Here is a 20,209-nt window from a genome sequence, read left to right as displayed (position 1 = left end):
AATTTCTCAAAAAACACAGGGAGTCGTCAGTGGCATGTTGATCAATTGTTTGCAGGTTAAAAACAAAGTTTGAAATATTTGGTAAACCCAGATATTTTCAACAAAGCCCAAAAACAACTTATATTTAGTTAGCACCTTAACTGCATCTCAAATAGGAGCATTATAAAAGAGAGTATGACACTAAGCCACCTAAAGAGAAATTAGCTCCGTTATTAAAGGCTTTAAGGAGTGTCTTAAAGGAGAACAATGAGGGAGAGAGTCAGAGAGGGGTAGCGAGAGAATTCTAGAGTTTAGGACCTAGGCAATCAAAGGTGTGGTCACCAATGGTATAGAAAATATAATTTGGAATGCAGTTGAGGGACATTGAAGGAAATTTTAAAGATGTGGAATTCGTGCAATAACTTGGGCTGGGAACAAGACAGGGAGAAGGGTTTGATCTCTACCAGCACAGGGGCTGTCTCTCTGTTCTCTCCAGTCAAAACCTATTTTAAACATGAAGATAACCAGTTCATCTTTCTGTCAGCAGTTGCTGTAAGCTGTGAGTTTTAACTGATAAATCAGAAACCATTTATAAATGTATCAGCCACCCTGTGCCTCTTGCAAATCAGTGGGAAAGGAAGAAATAGACATTTTGAGGGCACATTATTGGCATGGGTGAAATTTCATTGTAATTGTTTTCATATTTGTTCATATAGGTTCACTAGATCATCAGCTGTTGTGAGCAAATTTCTGTCTAGCTGCAACTGTAGTTTTGAAGGTACGGAGGCTGTTCATCCTTAGTGCTAGACTTTATGGTCCAAGTTGTGAAGTGAGCAGTTCCTACAGTATGTCCAGGCAATGGAAATTGGAATATATTTGCTACTTTGTCACTTGTGCATCATAGTCATTAGTGGGATTGATTCCTGAAGCTGCACGTCATGGTCAGGAGTGGTTCGGACCAGGATTTGGAGTCAGCACAGTAGGTTCACACATGCAGCAGTGAATGTCTGTGTTTTCACCTGTACTCTATTTGTATCTATTGCTATTGTTCTTTAAAGAGAGTCACATTGCAGGAAAGTGAAGCTGTCTCCCTCACAGAATAAAACACTTATCACACCCACTAGTGGCAACCATTTTCAACTCCATTGCGCACTTGTCATTTGGAAGGAGGCAGCAATTACAGGTTCAGCTTACTCTAGATAGTGCACCCCCACCCTACCCTTTACATTCCCTTCCTGGTAACCTTTTCCATTAACCCCATCAACTTTAAACTCATTTCCATGCAACTCATTTATTTAACCATTGATCTCCACACTTTACCCTGAGCCCCATGCATATTAAATCATGCCAGACACATTAATGAACTGCTCCCCCCATTGAAGCCAGGCTGATACTGGTTGCTTATGATCCCTGCAATCCCTCCTCCCAACATTACCCCCTACTCTAGCGTCTCACCTCTTGAATGTTGAGATGCCCCACTTCATAACTGCGATCCCCTCTACATCCCAGTGTGCTGCTTCCAATCCCAACAATTCATTTCCCCAGATTTCCTCCCACAACAGTAGCCACTGATGAGTCCTCTTTACATTTAGTGGACAGACCCTAGGACTGACCGTGGCCCATCTCCATGACCAACTTGGACAGATAGCTAAGATCCCTGTCAGAAAAGAGTTTCCCTTCACTTGACTGAGGATTGCTCTATGTCACACTTTAATGCAGGTTGATGTTCAGTGTCGAGAGTGTGGTGCTGGAAAAGCACAGCAGGTCAGGCATCATCTGAGGAGCAGGAGAATCGATGTTTAGGACATAAGTCCTTCGTCAGGAATATGATGTTCAGCGTGTTTGTCACATGCACTGCTGGCACATGGTGCAGTAATATATCCACTCTCTTTACTGCCAACAATTACAACAAGCTGCCTGGCTTGTGGATGTGCTAAATGGCAGGGCAATATAAAAGCACTGTGAAACTTTAAACTCTGGCTGATGGCCAAAAGGTACAAAAAGGCAAGGTAAGGCATGCTATGAGCACCAAAGTAGGTACAAAGTGAATGAGTGCAAAAACAGTAAACAAGGACTATGGAGATGCAAACTGGTACAATCCGTGAATTTGGTGCCTGTCCCTGCAGCACTATTCCAAAGAAGAGTACTGTACATTCCAATGTGCAAATAGAAATATAGAACCATTTTGTAAGTGGACCATGAGGGTGTAGGGAAGTTGGTATGTGTTGGATGGGGCATGTGGATGGTCATGATCCATGGAGTGTGTCCAAACTGTTGGAGGCCAAGATGAAGGGCTGGAGGAACAAGCGGAAAGCTGGAGTTGTCAGGTAACTGACCCTTTCATATTGGAAATTGTCACTGTCTAATTTCTATCCAGCAGATGGTAGAATAGGAACCTGCATATAAATAAGACAGGATTAACCAATAAGATGGTAACATACATTAAATAGACCTCTTGTACTCACTAGTGAGAATCCTGTCTTGCCCTGTTAACATTTAATTGGAAAATGGAACCTTTTGCTCACAATGTCAGTAATCTCCTTAATGCCAATCTCCTGTGATCTTCCCAACTTTCTCACCAAGCCCATGTCATTCGGAGCCTTGAAAAATTCCGCCTGCTTTTTCTATTATTTCTTCTCCTTGTCTCTGGAGACCGACTCTCGCTGGGTTTTAATTCATGGGTAATATCAGATTTCTGAACTATCATTCATATGACTTTCTGTCATGTGTTTACAGTGAATCAATTAGAGTAATGCATTGATTTGAATCCTGGTGACAACAGGCATCCATACAAGCTCACTTTCAGTAAGTCAGGGATCAATGAGTGGAACCATTTAACAAAAGTAACCCCTCTCTTAGAAGATAACAAATGCTGGAGAGTAACTTCAAGGCAGTAATGGTCACACTGTTTTTGGAATCAGGACAGTATGACAACTGGTTGTTGCTCTTACACAAGGAAAAGGGAAATCACAGCTGAGTCTTTCAATGAGAAAAGAGAAAATATTTGTGGATTCTGCCATCCAAAATTATGGGGCAATGATGGTGCTGATGCAGAATTGAATGATTGTTGTTGACACTAAAATATATTTCCTATAGCATAGTCAAGATTCCAAACAGTTTTTATTTAACTCACATACCAACCCAAAAATTATACTATAAATAATCTTTACCTTTCATTTTTCCTAGTGAAACTGAGATCTCAGGCAATGAATCTTCCTTTTTAGTTTCAGAATCATATTGTTCCTCCTCACTTTCAGAATCTCCAGAGGTTTCATTTGCTTCATCAGTTTCATTTGGTTCCTTCCTCCTTTGAATAGGGTTACCATCAAGTTGCTGGAGAGCAGGGAGAGCCCCTATTATCCTCTCCCTGTAAAATACAGACAAACACGGACTGAAGATGAACAAGCACTCCATTACTGAGCCCTTATCAGCAAAGGTGAATGCCATATTAATATGGATCAGTCAGACTATGAATACTATTAATATGGAGAGTAACCTGACACACCTGCAAGAAAAGTCAGGATTGCTTGTTTCACAGCACCCCACGTTGTTTCTCATTAAAAGCAACAGGAAATCTGGACGGGTGTAAAACAGATCTCTGAGCCAATTCTGTCAGCGTCCCAATAAATTTGTTGTGTTAAAAATAACCTATAAATCTTTATTTCTTTATGCGAGTCAAAGTACAGTGTAAAAACATTCTGTACATCAATTTCCTTTCAATCTACCAATTTTACACGTGAAACATACACATCAAATCTTCTTTTTTATGCTTCCTGCAGTTTCTCTCCCTTAGGCTCATGTATAGTATAGTGGGTTTGTTGGGGTCAATGTTCATGTTCCTTTGGCTCCACCCATTCTACTGATGTCAGAGTGTTTGGAGACAATGATTTCTACTCTAGCTTTCAAAGGAAACACATGTACCCATATCAGATCCTGATGGTCCTAGTAACTGGGCTTGATCAAATATAGTTGTACTTATTGCTGTCATGCAATCAACTTTGTTATCTAAGAACAATACCTCTACAACTAATCACCAGATAGACCCACGACAAAGCAATGAAGGACCAATGAGATTGGAAACAGGCCCTTCGGCCCAACCAGTCCACACCGACCCTCCGAAGAGTAACCCACCCAGACCCATTTCCCTCTAACTAACGCACTTAACACTATGGACAATTTAGCATGGCCAATTCACCTGACCTGCACATCTTTGGACTGTGGGAGGAAACCGGAGCACCCAGAGGAAACCCACACAAGACACGGGGAGTATGTGCAAACTCAACACAGACAATCACCCGAGGCTGGAATCGAACCTGGGACTCTGGTGCTGTGAGGCTGCAGTGCTAACTGCTGAGCCACAATAGCAATGATCAATCTCAAACAACCTCTACTCAGTATCACATAATGGTACAAGTGGCAGAAGTGGCTATCTGGGAAAGCATCAAATTTGAAGCGATATAATCAGCATTCAGCTCTCACCTATATCGTTCCTGTTTGGTGCAGTCATTGTCAATCATCTTCAGAATGATGAGACTCTCTGGAAATTCACCTTAAAGACAGAAATAATTTTTCATAAGGAACTAAGCAACTCCAGTGACAGCCATTAAGCTTTCGGATGTCTATCTTGGAGATCTATATAAATGTAAATTCTTGTGCAGTACGCAGATCTTGCCTAAAGCAGGCTCAAGGAGCTGTACAGGCTATTCCTATTTCTTATATTCCCTTTATCATGAATTTTGGTCACACATTTCTTCAACATGTTACATTCTAAATTGCGATGTCACTATTTCTTACTCAACTTTGACTGTCAGCCTTAGGCAATTGGGCAACTCTGGAGAACAATTTTCCAAACAAGGGCAGATTCTATACACTTGGATTTCAAATAAACAATCTAATCTACGAGGTTGGTACAACTAGAGGTTATATCTATACAATCTGTAAGAGAGATTTAAGGAAGTATTTATTTTTCACAGATTAATTATTCTCTGAAACATATATCTGAGACACATGATAGGTTTGGAATCACTACAAACTGATCTGAACAGATTCCTGAGAGCTGAGTCAATTTCTGGCTATGGAGGGAAGTTGTTATGGTCAGCTGCATGTCTTCCAGAATATGTTCAACTGTTTTAGGGATTGGAAGGAATGTCCTAGAATTTTTCTTGAAGTTGCCAGTGGTTTTTACTTCTCCCTGAAAGTAACTGGGCATGGATAAACTATGTTGGGTTTACTGGATGTGACAGGCAAAATGGTCTTTTCTCATCTATCTTCCAGCATTTTCATACATTAACTGGTAGCTCTTTCAAGGAGCCAGCACACACATTATGGGCAGAATAGACACCTCCTGTACTTATTATTCTATCCAATTTGTATTGGAAGATGTGAATGGTGTAGAGGGAAAATATTCTGGTTTGAACTTGTTTCTTAACCCCGCCTCAGTCAGTTCAAAAACTGGTGGTGTAGGAATATGCATTGTGTTTTCAGCTGCCTGACAGAAATCAGTTCTGACAGCACTGAGACACAAGGAATCTAAATGTACTCTGGTAAAAGCAATTGTCGCTCTGAAAACCTTGGAACATTTCATGCAGAATAGATAAAGCAAACCTGTAATAGTAATAAAGTCACAATGTGTCAGTCGCTCTAGTCACAAGTTCAAAGTAGTAAAATAATTTTAAAACAGATTAAATAAAGCTCTTCAGACAAAGCATGATCACATGGATTAGTGCCCTGATTGAATATGGTATCAAATGATTTCAGATTCTAGAATTGTTGGAAGCTATTAACTGCCAAGATAAGAATTATAAATTTGTCTGGAGCAACAGGTAGAATTAATATTTTTAGTTTATCTCATGAAGAGCTCCTAGATTGTAAACAGGGCTCAATGTCGAGTGTCCTTGGAGTGCTGGAGATTTCCAAGGGTGATCAGTCGAGATTAATTTACTTCAGTATTCAATATTGTGATTTTGTTTTAATAAATTAATTGATAAACCCAGACCACTGATTTCCTTATCTCTTAATAATTTTATGGATTGCTGTAATATTGTTAAGTCATTATATTTATGTGACCCAACATCATTATTTGGGGTTCAATCCCCTTGCAACTATTTCATCTGATGCAGAAAAGCAGTGCTGTACTAAAGCCAGAAATCTATCCTTGAGCTAGATACAGATATTTACTTACAGATGAAAAGCACATTCATAATTTATTATTTTTCAAGTAATTCACATACCAGACTTTGAGCTTATACCTAACCTCCTACAATACTTTCCAGCTTTATAATAATGTTGATTACTGACACAAACTGCATCACTTACGATATAAACTGAGAAAATTATGTGATTTCATTTTGTTAGGAAACAATTGTCTTTTCTTTTTTGACTTTAATGTGAAGAATCAGTGATAGACAATAAACTTGCAGCCTCAAAAGTTCCTATGCTAGCAGCAACATCACATTCTCTTTATTCTGCTTCAGCAATGTACCTTGAGCTTAGAAACAGTAGGACACAGCATCATTAGGAGATTCTATTGCTACCATTCTCACATGTTCATAGGTAGAGAGAACTAGAGAACGATCCCCAAAATCAACATCCTGGTGGATTACTATTAACCAGAAACAGAACTGGACTAGCCATATTATGGCTATAAAGGCTGGTCAAACACTGGGAATTCTGTGGCAAGTAACTCATCTCTTGACTCCCAAGTGTCTGTTTACCATCAAGAGTCAGAAGTCAAGAGTGTGATGGATTGCTCTCCATTTGCCTGGATCAATGCATTTCCAATAATACTGATTAAAATTGACACCATCCAGGATAAAGCAGCCCACATGATTGATGTGCCAATCACCACTTTCAACAGTTAATCCCTCTGCTGCCAAAGTATAATGGCAGCACTGTGTCTATCTAGAGAAACCTGCCACCTGCAGAAATTCAGCAACACTCCTTCAACAACACTCCTTCAACAAATCTTCCATAACCATGACTCTACTACATAGAAGGGAAAGCAGCAGATGCGATGAGAACACCATCACTTTCAAATTTCCATCCAAGCCACATATAATCCTAACTTGGAACCATTTATTCACTGTGACTAGGGCAATATCCTGGAACTCTCTCCCTAACAGCAAAATGCGTGTACCCACACTTAATGGACTGCAGAGATTCAAGAAGACGACTAACCACCAACTTACTTCTGAAAAGTAATTCTACAAGGGCATCAAGTATTAGCTTACCCTGTGATGCTTGCATCCTGTAAAACGATTAAATTTTTTAAAATTGCAGATAATTTTGGTTGCATTAAAGATGACATCATTTGCTGGACTCTGTCCCACTTGAACAAACTCTGCAACTTATTTCATTAATGACATCTCAGTCATCAGCAAGAGGACACTTTCATCCCCTTGATCTGACTGGGAGTCAAACGGCAGCAAATGGCAGAACTCTTAGGAGTATCGATATACAGATGGATTGGAGTGTGCAGATCCACAGATCACTGGAGGGGGCAGTGTAGGTAGATAAGGTACTTAAAAAGGCTTCTTGCATGCTTGCCTTCATTGGAACGGGCATTGAGTATAATGATAGGCAAGTTATGCTGCAGTTTTATAGAACTTTAGTTATGCCACACTTGGAATGTTGCGTACCATTGTGGTCACCACACTACCATAAAGATGTGGATGTTTTGAAGAGGGTATTACCTGGTATGGGGGAGTTTACCTATGAAGAAAGGTTGGCTAGACTGAGTTTGTTTTCACTGGAACTAAGGAGGTTGAGGGGCAACCTGAGAGAAGTTTATAAGGTTGTGAATGGCATGAATAGAAAGTGTGAGGCTTTTTTTCCAGGCTGGAGGGGTCAATTACTCTGGGACGCAGGTTCAAGGTACAAGGGGGAAGTTTAAAAGCAATGTGCGAAGCAGGTTTTTCACAAAAAGATTGGTGAGTGCCTGGAACACGTTGCCAGAGGAGGTGATGGATGCAGACACAATAGCAGCATTCAAAGAGCAGCTGGATGAATACATGAATAGGAAGGGAATAGAGGGATAGAGATCCTGTAAGTGAAGACAGTTTTAGTATGGAAAGTCAAAATGTGGCAGCGCAGTCCTGGAGGGCTGAAGGACTTGTATCTGTGCTGTACTGTTCTTTGCTCTTTGTTCAAATGCCTTCAAGAGAACCAGCAAAGGACTAAACGTTTGTTATGTTCCAGCTACACAAGAATATCCACTTTAAAATGTAAATTGTGATGAAAGTAAACCAACCTGGGTCAAGCTGTTCAATCTGATTATTTGAAAGGTCTAAGAATCCCAGTTGCTGCAAAGGTTTAAGGTTTTCCACCTTTTGGATTTTGTTACCAGCCAGCATCAAAAACCTGCAATATACTATGAGAAATGTAATATTCCCCACATTGTTTCAGGTTCTCTTGCATTATGAAAGGCTTATCTATCAATATGCCTCTTCAATGGTCACTAAAATCATGACACAGAATAAGGAACCTCATAGGCACTGCAGCATTGATGATTAGAAAGAGGAGTGTCCTTCACATGGAGTCACTGTTGATCCTAACATTAAGTGAACAGTGACCACACTAAATGGGCATTGACATGCTCACAGAAGTAGGAGTCCTCACAGCAGATAAGTAATGATTCTTGCACTAAAGCCCTGGCTACTCTCATATTGAACAAGCAATCACTCTCTAGCGGATGAGGGTTGTCGAAAATGAATGCAAATTATGAAGCTGTCTTGTGCTAACTTTAATAAAACCAAAATATGTTAATAAATTTGGTTGTCATGTCAAATTGTACTCACCTTAAACTGCAAAGCAATTCTAAATTTTCTATCCTCTTTATCTGATTCTGTGATTGGAAAGAAGGAACATAAGGAGAGAATGAGGTAACATCTTAGCTAGAGATGGACTGTTATAAGATGGAATGATCACATGTATGTTTGGTGTTTGGATCTGTATCCTACTGGTCAAACTGCCTATAATCACCTAGGTATGAAAAGACAAGACCCTCCCACAGCATTAACTTAACAGGATACAAACAGGCCTTTTGGCCCCACAAATCCAGCTCTGTATTTATGTTCTGTACTCATTAAAAATATTCATCTTTAAACGATGCCAGGCATGCAAACGGTTCCAAGTGTTAGGAATTCAGCAAAGGATTTCCAACAGATTGCTTTTTCAAAGAAAATACTACAGTGTTTTTCCTACTATCTCTACTGGGGAAGAGAACTGTTATTGAATAGCTGCAAAAATGAATGATTGGAAGATAGGCAACATTTGTAAGAAATTTTTCAAATACAGGGTGGGTTTGCATTTCATTGTTACACCAGTGCTACATTTCTCCCTTAATTTGCTCCTGCTTCACTCAGGTTAGTTAATGGTTTTATATTTTTGGATTTAATAACCCTCATGAATGCTGGTTAGAATTACCAATGGTACTTTGAACAGTTTAATCTCCCCCCTCTTCTCTTCCTTATTCATAATAACATACAATTAGACTGGAAGTGGTTGTGTTCCAATAAATCATAATACAATTTTTGGTCATAGAAATTTTCAGCACAGTCTGAGGATATTCCAGCCACCATAACTATGCTGGCTCTTTGATAGAGCAGTTCAATTAATCCCACTTGAGTCCAGGTCTGGAGAGAAAATATTGAGCATGCTAGCGTTATGAAGTAAAACAGAAGGTGCTGGAGAAACTTAGCACATCTGGAAGCATCTGTGGAGAAGGAATCAGAGGAAATAGAGTCCAACATACTTCTTCTCTGAATCCCATTTGCCAAAGAAGAATTATATATATAAAAATCAATAAAGAGGAGCATGGTGGCTCAGTGGTTAGCACTGCTGCCTCGTAGTGCCAGAGACCCAGGTTCAATTCCAGCTTCAGGCAACTGGAATTTGCACATCCCCCCGTGTCAGTGTGGGTGCTCCAGTTTCCTCCCACAGTCCAAAGGTGTGCAGGCTAGGTGGGTTAGATATGGGAAATAGCAATGGGTTACAGCAGCAGGTCTGGGTGTTATGCTCTTTGAAGGGTTGGTGTGGACTAGATGGGCTGAATGGCCTGATTCCACAATATAGGGATTCTAGGAGCAGGAGTAGGCCATTGAGTCTGCTCCACCCATTCAAAATGATCACAACTGATCATTCAACTCAGTACCATGTTCCTGTTTTCTCCTTTTAGCTCGAAGAGTTAAATCTAAGTTAAATAAAGGCAAAATACTGCAGACACTAGAAATCTGAAACAAAATGCCAGGAAAATTCAGTTGATCTGACAGCTCTTTGCAGAGTGAAAGAGTGAATGTGTTGAGCCCAAAATGCTTAGTCAGAATTAAAAATGTGTTGCAAGATGTGTTTTTATACTTTTGACAGAGGCCCAGGTACAAAAGACAAAATGGTTGTTCAGTGAGTAAAAAGAAATGTAAAATGGGTGTAAATTAATGTGAGAAAAGGAAAGAATGGGTCCTCTCCCTTTCAGTAAGTAAATATGGCAAGGTTCTGGGGCAGAGTGGATAGGGATAGGATGGAGGAATGTAAGAAAAAGTTACCATAAAACATTAATTCTGCTTCATTCTTCAAGATGCAGCCAGGCCAACTGTGTCTGTGCAGCGTGCTGTTTTCATTCCAGATCGCAAGTTTATCAGGATATTTGACAGGACAGATTTCCCCATCATCTAGTATAAGAATGCTACATTCCACCAATAGGACAGCAAGGAGGAATATTTCCTCTTTTTGTCTGAGATTGTTAAGGCTAATTGTAGCACTTCTATCATTACTTGAACTGAAATCAATTTATAAAGTGGATGAGGGATTTGTCTTATAAACAGAGATTGAGAAATTGAGCAGTTTTGGCTTATACTCTCTGGAGTCTGAAGATTGGGAGGTGTAGAGAGTTGGTTTCCTTATGTGACCAATCTAGAGCAAGGGGTCATAGTTTTGGGATAAGAGATAGCAGATTTAAAGCAGAATTGAGGAGAAATTACTTCTCTCAAAGGCCTCATGAACTGTGCAGTTTATTACCCCAGAGTGTGGTGGATACCAGGATACTGTGTAAATTTAAAGAGGAGATAGATCAATTTTTAATTAGTAATGGATTGAAGGGTTTTGGACAGCACAGAGGAAAGTGGGGTTGAGGCTGAGATGAAATCAGCCATGACCATATTAAATGACAGTATGCTCAAGAGGCTAAACTGCCTACTCCTAGTTGTTTTGTTCTTATGTAAACTTGGAATTTTATAATCTCTAACATTTACAATTACGAACTCAGATATCAAAAGAAGCTGGATGTTTACTCCTCAATCACTTCAGTAAAACCATCTGTGGGAGGTTGCAAACAGTACCTGCTGAAGATAAAGACTGCAGACATTTTCCAAGCATTTAAAGTTTTCAAGGGTGCCAATATTCTCCCGATCCAATCGAACTGTTGTTAGCTTCGCCACAGCTTTTGTTCTGTACAGAGTATGAATTGTTCGTTAACACCGGGAGTTTAACTTTTAATCAATGTTGATCCAATAAAAAGGGAACGTTAAGTCAGACTCAAAAAGAAGAGCATAATGGTCCCAGAAATGCCATAGCAAAAGAATTAACACTTTACACACTTGAGAACATTTTTCTTACCTTGCCAAAAGAATTTGAAAACTTTTTTTTTACTAAATTTAACCACTAGATGGAGATCTTGTACTAATTTTAACAATTTTAATTAGAAGTTTGTATTATTTGGAAAATGAAATAAAGGAATCTAGGGGACTAGCTGGAACAGAAATTCAGGTGAAGCAAAGAAATATGGTATTTTGACTCTGCAAAGATGATACTCTCAACTGGGAAATAAGCTGAAGCGTCATAAATTATACACAAACATTAAAACTGAGAAAAATATTGCTTATATCAATTTTTCAGACAAAGGGAGTGAAAGTATAACAGCAGGACAATAACTCCCTCATGTCTGAACTCCATGTGAATGATTAGAAATGGGTGGTATGAGTACTCAGTGATTAGCATTGCTGCCTCACAGTGCCAAAGACCTGGGTTCGATTCTACCCTCAGGCAACTGACTGTGTGGAGTTTGCACAATCTCTCTCTATCTGTGCAAGATTCCACTTGGTGCTCTGGTTTTCTCCCATTTTAAATTTATGATGTGCAAGTTAACTGTATTGGCAATGCTAAATTGCCCTTTGTGTCCAAGGTTGCGCAGGCTCGGTGGATTAGCCATGGGAAACGCAGGGTTACAGAGATGAGACGGGGGTGGGTGTGGGTGGAATGATCTTCAGAGGGTCAGTGTGGACTTGATGGGCCAAATGGCCTACTTTTACATTGTAAGGATTCTATGATTCTAACCACATTGCACATCACTTTATAACTTCAGTGACTTTGTTTTTCATCATCCCACACCAATAAATCCAAAGCCATTGCCTCACTGAAATCTCTTGCTAAGGACAGACTCACGATATACTCCGAGCTGTCCATCGATATTTCTTACGAATCTCATATCTGTATCACTTACCTCTGTTTTTTTTTGAGCTTATCATATTTCCCATTACTTAGTCCTGCATCCTCTACTAATATTTTTAAACTTTTGGGGGATGGGCAATGTACTTTTAACACAACTGACTTTTTATCTTCTAACTTTTCGAAGGCTTACTTACAATGGTATTTCATTGACAGTACATCTGTGCTAATAGGTTGATTGATTCTGTCTCTTTTACAAAGAATGAATGTTCTTCTCAAATATTTTAATGTGTTATAATTCTCAAATCTGAAACAGGTGGAATTCTCAAATTCCTTAACTTTGTCTTGACCCTCATTATTCAAAGAGTCTATTTCACACACTATAGATGTGTATCTACTATCTAAAACTGAGCAATTGAAAGACTATGCCATCAACAATTCCGTCAGGAGGCTGAAACTTGTTGTGACTAATGCAGTGTCCTTTCTTTGATTTGTATCTCCATCTTCTCCAAAGCTCATGTTTAGTTTCATATTCTTTATTATACTATTTCAGAGAATTTATGGCATAATGGTACTTTGAATCACATTGAAACATCAATTGACTACACCTGAGCATTTCCTGGGTTGTCTTCTTATTATAAATTTCAAATTCTCTTTACTTCCCAAAAGGATCAATAGCACAACCATCTATTCGTTACAGTTTTCTATTCATATTATTGCTTAAAACCGGCATTTAATGGTCTCACTAAATTGTTAATTTTACATCGTCCATTTTCTGCCATATTGCCCATTCATGCTACAAATACTGATAGAAAGGAATACTTTCCTAGAAATTTTTTTCCTACTTCTGACATACGTTCTAGCAATGTACGTTTATCTGTAAAATTTAAGTCACAGGCATATCCTGTCTTCAGCAGCTCCCTCACTGCAGCAGCAGCACATCACCCATCCTACTATCTCTAGCATTGAATTTTATTGATTAATTACTATAGTATCCATGCTCTTTACATCTTATTGTAATATATTTAAACCAGTATCAATCCTACATCTGACAAAATTATTTTAAGAACGAGAAACAAAAGATTAGAGACCAAAACAAAATTAAAAGCTTTACTTTTACTTTAAAAAGTAGAAATAGCTACTCAGCAGCCAGCTGCTTTGTTTAGTCAAAAGCAACCAAACACCTCACTCCTTCTTCCACTTGAGGTGCTTAACTCCAACACTCCAATGTAAATCACACTCAAGTGCTAAATCGGATTAAGTTGGCTACTTAGAGTTGTGAAGAAGGATCATTGGACCTGAAGTGTTAATTCTGCTTTCTCCATAGGTGCTAGCAAATGTGCTCGGCTTTTCCAGCAATTTCTGTTTTTGTTTCTTATATATACTGCCAACAGAAAAGGTCCAAATGAGTATATATGGGGGGTGGCACAGTGGCACCATTATCTCACAGTACCAGGGATCCAGGTGTGATTCCAGCCTTGGTGATGTCTGTGTGGAGTTTGCAGGTTCTCCCGTATCTGCATAGGTTTGACTGGGTGCTCTGGTTTCCTCCCACAGTCCAAAGATGTGCAGGTTAAGGCGTATAAGCTGGACCTTTACTTTTCTAATATTTTTTGTTTCTGAAGAATTTGATCCTACGTACCTGTACCTAGGTACCTTTGCACCTAAGATGGTGCTATAATGTGGTGGCTGTAAACTTTTCACTGTACTCATTTGACAATAAAGCTAATTAACTTCATATAACCACCCATTCTTAATAATATGGTGTTATTCATTTACAATAACTCCAGAATGGCCACCAGTTCATGTGCAACTGCTCTTGACAAATTCCAGTTGGCAGGCAACAGGAGCATCAGAAAATCTGTAAGAAGTTGTTATAAAACTTAAAAGACCTCAAAGGATCACCAAAGCTACCTTTAGGGTAAGGATTCTGAGACAGATTGGAAGGCATATAAATTCAAAATCTGGGCAGTGAGGCGTAGAGCTGTCTAGCTTTGTGGCTCAAATGACTATACAATTTTGGTTGGTTGTCAATGGAATCCTTAATAAAGCGTCATAATCTTGAGCCCCACGTTAGATGATGTTTGTTTAATTTACTATGTTATTTTAAGTAATCAAGGAATCATAAAATCAATTAAATGAGCAAGAAACTTCTTGACAAGGTCACTGGAAATAGTTCTCTAGTAGATATGTTCTATTCTGAAATGTAGTTTACACATTCATTGCAAGGTATGTGGATTGAGCATAATGGAAAGAGTTATTCTTGCTGGTAACGCTGTTATTTTTCTCTTTGACATTTTCCCTCTTACTCTGTCATGGTTCAGCTATCTTCACATTCTTTTTCAAAGTTTAAAGAAGGAAGTGCAATAAATACAACTCAAACTCCAATTTCTGTAATGCATTTGCATGAATTGCTCCCCCTATTGCACATTACAGATTTTCTCTGCTGAGCTGCAGCTACTCACATGTCTTCTGGTGTCTGTTTTTCTGCAGGGAGTTGCAAATTTCGCCTAGCAATCAGTGACATGGAAATGTACACCATCTTCTTTGATTCATGCGGACTCTCTGAAAAAAATGAATACAGATTCCACTATATGTACCAAAATAACTAAAAATAACAAACCAGGGAACAGAATTGAAAAGTAAAATTGACAACCTTCTAATCAGAAGTTCAAGTAAGGTTCCAGCTGGTACAGTCCTTTACAAGATATTGAAGAAAGACAAAATACAGTCTAACTTGAAGATTTACTCACAAATTACTCTTCAGCCACTTACGTTAGCTCTTTTGTTTAGATAGCCTAGCCTACAGATAGAATCAATATTTCTGCTTGTTTGACCTGTGACAGGTCAAACAGATTCTTAGTCAAAGCTGGTAAATTTCCCTCAAGGTCCCTGACAAGTTTACTTTAACTATGCAACCAGTAAATATAACGGAGCACTCTGAGTTGATAAGGTTAGGCATTGATGCCCACACACAACTCTGTTCAGAGTAACATAAAGAATAAATTCTGGATGTAGGTTTGCTTGCTGAGCTAGAAGGTTCATTTTCAGACATTTCGTCACCATACTGGGTAACATCTTCAGTGAGCCTCCAAATGAAGCACTGGTGGTGTAGCCCGCTTTCGATTTATATGTTTGAGTTTTCTAGAGTTGGTCATGTCATTTCCTGTGGTGGCATCATTTTATATGGTGATGTCATTTCCTGTTTTTTTCCTCAGGAGGTGGTAAGTGGGATCCAAGTCAATATTTTGTTGATAGTGATCTGGTTGGAATGCCATGCTTCTAGGAATTCTCACATGTGTCTCTGTTTGGCTTGTCCTAGGATGGGTGTGTTGTCCCAGACGAAGTGGTGTCCTTCCTCATCCATATGTAAGGATACTAGTGAGAGTGAGTCATGTTGTTTTGTGGCTAGTTGATGTTCATGTATCTTGGTGGCTAGTTTTCTGCCTGTTTATCCAATATAGTGTTCCTTACAGTTCTTGCAAGGTATTTTGTAAATGATATTAGTTTTGCTTGTTGTCTGTATAGGGTCTTTCAAGTTCATTAGCTGCTGTTCTAGTGCGTTGGTGGGTTCGTGGGCTACTATGATGCCAAGGGGTCTGAGTAATCTAGCAGTTATTTCTGAGACATCTTTGATGCAGGGAAGAGTGGCTAGGGTTTCTGGACATGTTTTCTCTGCTTGTTTGGGTTTGTTTCTCAGAAATCAGTGGACAGCATTCATTGGGCACCTGCATTCAAAAGGAACGGGTACCCAATGAACCCAAACAAGAAAATGAACCTTCCACCTCAGCGAGCAAACCTACATCCAGAACCTCAACCTGAGCTACAAATCTTCTCAAAACTCAATAAAGAATAAATATTGTGGGAAGTGACTTTTTCAAATAAAATCACTAAGCAGCCCCATCAAATTACTTCCAGGTACTGTATTCAATGTGCATAAAGTTAGAAGTCAAATATGAGGAGAAAGTGAGGACTGCAGATGCTGGAGATCAGAGCTGAAAATGTGTTGCTGGAAAAGCGCAGCAGGTCAGGCAGCATCCAAGGAACAGGAGAATCGACGTTTCGGGCATAAGCCCTTCTTCAGGAATGAAGAAGTCAAATATACCAGGTTATAGTCCAACAAGGTTATTTGAAATCACAAGCTTTTGGAGAACTGTTCCTTCATCAGGTGAAGTAAGCAGCGCTCCAAATGCTTGTGATTTCAAATAAACTTGTTGGACTATAATCTGGTGTGACTTCTGACTATGTGTACCCCAGTCCAACACCAGCACCTCCACATTCAGCGTGCATACATAGTGCTGGTAAAAAGACATTTTTTTGGGAACTTTAAGCTCATGGAATCTTAGACTGACTACAGTATAGAAGGAAACCATTTGTCATGTTGTGTCCATGCAAGATCTCTCTAAGGATTAATCAGCTAGTTCCAATTTCCAGCTTGTAGACCTTGATTTTCTCTTTGGTTTCTTATCCAGCTGCCTTTTGAAACTCACAGCGGAATCTGTCGCCACAAAACTCTCAGAAAGTACATCCCAGATTCTAATCACTCACTATGTAATGAAGCTTTGCCTCATGTCGCTGTTGTTTACTTTACCTTTCATTTGACATCATTGCCCACTGGTTCTTGATCCTTCTGCCAACAGAAGCTGTTTATTTTGGTCTACCTGTTGAAACCCCATATTATTTTGGATGCATAAATTAAGTCTCCTTTCAACTTTTCCATCTCTGGGAAAGTCTCAGCTTCACCAATCCATCTACATAACTGACATTCCCTCATCCCCAGAACCATATGATATTGATCTGGGAATTATGTATTTTGGCCAAGGACAATTGGGAAAACTCTGGTGTTTTTCTTTGGAATAGTGGAAAAGGGTCTTTTACATTCATCAGAGCAGCCAGATAAGGATTCGGTTTGACATCTCAGCCAAAAGACGGCACCTTGAGCACTGCAGCACTCCCTCAGATCTTAATACCTGTGGAGCAGGTGAGACTTGAACTTCCAAGCTCAGAGGTAGGGACACTACCATTGCACCACAAGAGCTTTTTAATGGTTTCTATCTAGGTATTCTCAACTCAAGCTTGTTCTGGGCTCTTATTTCACACCTCTGGAGCAGGTGGGACATGAACCTCCTGGCTCAGAGTTAGAGTTGCTACAGTGTGCCACAGGAGCTCCTTCTTTACTTTTAAGATATCTTCCAATTGACTATTCTGAGTTGATATTACACATCTGTGGAACAGATGAGACTTGAACCAGAGCCTCCTCGTTCAGAAACAAAAACAGGAATTGCTGGAAAAGCTCCAGCATGTGTGGCAGCATTTGTGGAGAGAAATCAGAGGTAATATTTCGAGTCCAATGACTCTTCCTCAGAACTAATGGTAGCTATGAAAATGTCGATTTATATGCAGAAGGTTGGGGGCGGGGAAACAGAGTAAGAAATAAATGGTATGTAGGGATAGAACCAAAAGAGAGAGAAGAACAATTGGACAACAGCGCGAATAATGATCTGGCTCAGAGGGTGAATGGCTGTTAATGGGGACTGTTAGTGAATAACAATGGGTCGTGTGTAATAGCAGCCCATGTGGTAATAAGGCCTGGTGTGTGGGGTCTGGGGTAAAGACATGGGAGAACTCAAGCCCTAAAGTTGTTGAACCTGATATTGAGTCTTGAAGGCTGCAGCGTCTCAAAGTGGAAAATGAGTTGGTAGCTCAAAAGCAGGGACATTACCACTGTGTCACAACAGCCCTTTCCTTCTTTTTTGCAACTGTGTTCCACAATTCGCCCTGACTAAATATAATTCCATTTACTATGTTACCTTTAAAAAAAAATCATTGGAATATGCAGATCACGACCAAGGCCAGCACTGTTTCCTATCCCCAAATGTTCATGAGCAGGACTGCTCATTGGACCATTTCAAAGAACAGTTAAAAGCCAAACATGTAACTGAGAGTCTGGAGTTATATATGGGATAAACTGGGTAAGGGTGGTAACTTCCATCCTGCAAATAAATTAGAGAATGAGGTGGGTTTTTACAGTAGTTGTCATGGCCACTATTCCTGAGAATAGCTTTCAATTCCAAATTTTATTAATTGAAATTAAATTCCACCAGTCACTATGGTGAGGTTTGAAATCAGTTTCTCAGAACATTAATTTGGGTCTCTGGATTACATTGCAGTGGAATTAGTACAATTCCACTGCCTTACTTCTTCCATGATCAGTGTCTGTCTCAATGCAAGTTCCTCACTGTCTGCACTGTCAGCACGATGCTGTCTCCAAGCAGTTGACTTGTTCAAATTAAATGGGGCCTGCTAATATCATACCAAAAGGTGTTCTGCCAAAATCTGCAGTTGGGGACTGCAGTCTGGTTTTTATTTCTAATAATTCTACACACATCTGGATAAGGTGGGACTTGAACCCAGGCCTCCCAGTCTGGGGTAGGAACACTACCATTGTGCCACCAGAGGTCCCTTACTACAGTCTATTCTTTTTTAAAAATTTAACCTATTTCACTACGTTAAATAAATAGATAGAGTGATACTAGTGTACCACAAGAGCTCCTTCATTTCATCCTATTTAAGATATTTTTCAATTGACCTGTTTTGAGTTGTTAATATACACACCTCTGCAACAGGTAGCACTTGAACCAGGGCCTCCTGGCTCAGAAGCTGCAATACCACCACTGCACCACAAGAGCCCTTTCATTCCACTTGACTTTTTAATATAGAAAAACCTAATCAGAGATGTTACTACACACAACTGGAGCAAGTGGGGCTTGAACCCAGGCTGCTTGGTCCAGGGGTAGGGACACTACCATTGCACCACAAGAAGGGCCCCAGATCTTCAGGTGAATGCATCCCCAACTGAGCTATTTCAGCTGGGATCAATGTAGAGGCTGTTTTTTAAAGGTTTTTCCATTTATTTAACCTATTTATCTGATCAGCCTGTTCAGAGATGGAGCAGGTGGGACATGACCCTGCTGCCTCAGAGAAAGGGTCACTACACAGCCACCACGAGAGCACCTTCATCCCGTTTTAAAATATTTTCCAAGTGACCCTTTCTGAGGTGATATTACACACCTCAGGAACGGGTACGACCTGAACCAAGGACCCCTGGCTCAGAGGCAGGGACATTACCACTTTGCCATAAGAACCCTTTCATTGTACTTCAGTTTTTCTTCAATTAACCTACTTTTATAATCAGGCTGTTGGGGAGATGTTCTTACACACCTCTGGAACAGGTGGGACGTGAACCAGGGCCTCCTGGCTCAGAGACAGGGTCATTACCATTGCGCTCCATTTGATTTTGACTGGGTTTCACTGGGCTGTAAGCAATCGAAATAGTTTCTTATTTTCAGAGCTAACGGGGGTTTTATTTTACTTGCGGCCTTTCGGGGAGATGTGGGGGGATGAGACAGAGCAGGACTCACCCTCCGCCATTGTGTCCTCCGTTTCCCCTGGCAACCGCTGGGCCCGGACAACCAAAGAGAGCGCAAACCGCCCAAGAGAATCCCCCTGCGCCTCCTTTTTGTGTCAGAGTGCGCTCAGGCGCACACCCTAGCGGCAGAGCTGCGAACCGCTTCAAACTCAGCCGCCCACGAAAAGTTTCTCGGAACTCCGTCCGACTCAAAGAGCAGTACCGTACAGGACGCCTGGAGTGACCGCTGACAAATAAAATCGATGGAAAAGGTAGCGAAAGCAAATTCCTTGAGGTCGCTGGAGGTAGCAGGACAGGTGGAGAGAGCAATAAAGAGAGTATTCTTTCTCCTTGGCTTTGTTAATAATCAGAAGACGCCCCACACCA

At 40.1% G+C, this 20,209-nt stretch overlaps 1 protein-coding gene across 5 annotated transcripts in view; it reads right to left on the bottom strand.

The window, feature by feature from the left end:
- The window catches only part of LOC140465729 (leucine-rich repeat-containing protein 46-like), a 47,400-nt gene extending 27,514 nt beyond the window's left edge, over window positions 1-19,886 (bottom strand). For 2 of the 5 annotated variants that reach the window (XM_072561393.1, XM_072561391.1), the window contains exons 1-7: window positions 19,636-19,871; window positions 14,880-14,979; window positions 11,310-11,418; window positions 8,775-8,821; window positions 8,228-8,337; window positions 4,459-4,528; window positions 3,150-3,346 (exon numbers count right to left, since the gene is read on the bottom strand). In XM_072561393.1, coding sequence (XP_072417494.1) covers window positions 3,150-3,346; window positions 4,459-4,528; window positions 8,228-8,337; window positions 8,775-8,821; window positions 11,310-11,418; window positions 14,880-14,979; window positions 19,636-19,705 — 703 coding nt within the window. In that variant the 5' untranslated portion in view covers window positions 19,706-19,871. Of the gene's footprint in view, window positions 1-1,009; window positions 2,376-3,149; window positions 3,347-4,458; window positions 4,529-8,227; window positions 8,338-8,774; window positions 8,822-11,309; window positions 11,419-14,879; window positions 14,980-19,597 lie in introns of those variants that run through there. The other 3 variants (XM_072561396.1, XM_072561394.1, XM_072561395.1) reach the window with 3 other exon arrangements.
- Window positions 19,887-20,209: the final 323 nt, after the last annotated feature.

The sequence above is a fragment of the Chiloscyllium punctatum genome, chromosome 42, assembly GCF_047496795.1.
Source record: "Chiloscyllium punctatum isolate Juve2018m chromosome 42, sChiPun1.3, whole genome shotgun sequence".
In the NCBI taxonomy this organism is placed as follows: domain Eukaryota; kingdom Metazoa; phylum Chordata; class Chondrichthyes; order Orectolobiformes; family Hemiscylliidae; genus Chiloscyllium; species Chiloscyllium punctatum.
This window is presented reverse-complemented; position numbering and strand designations above follow the sequence as displayed.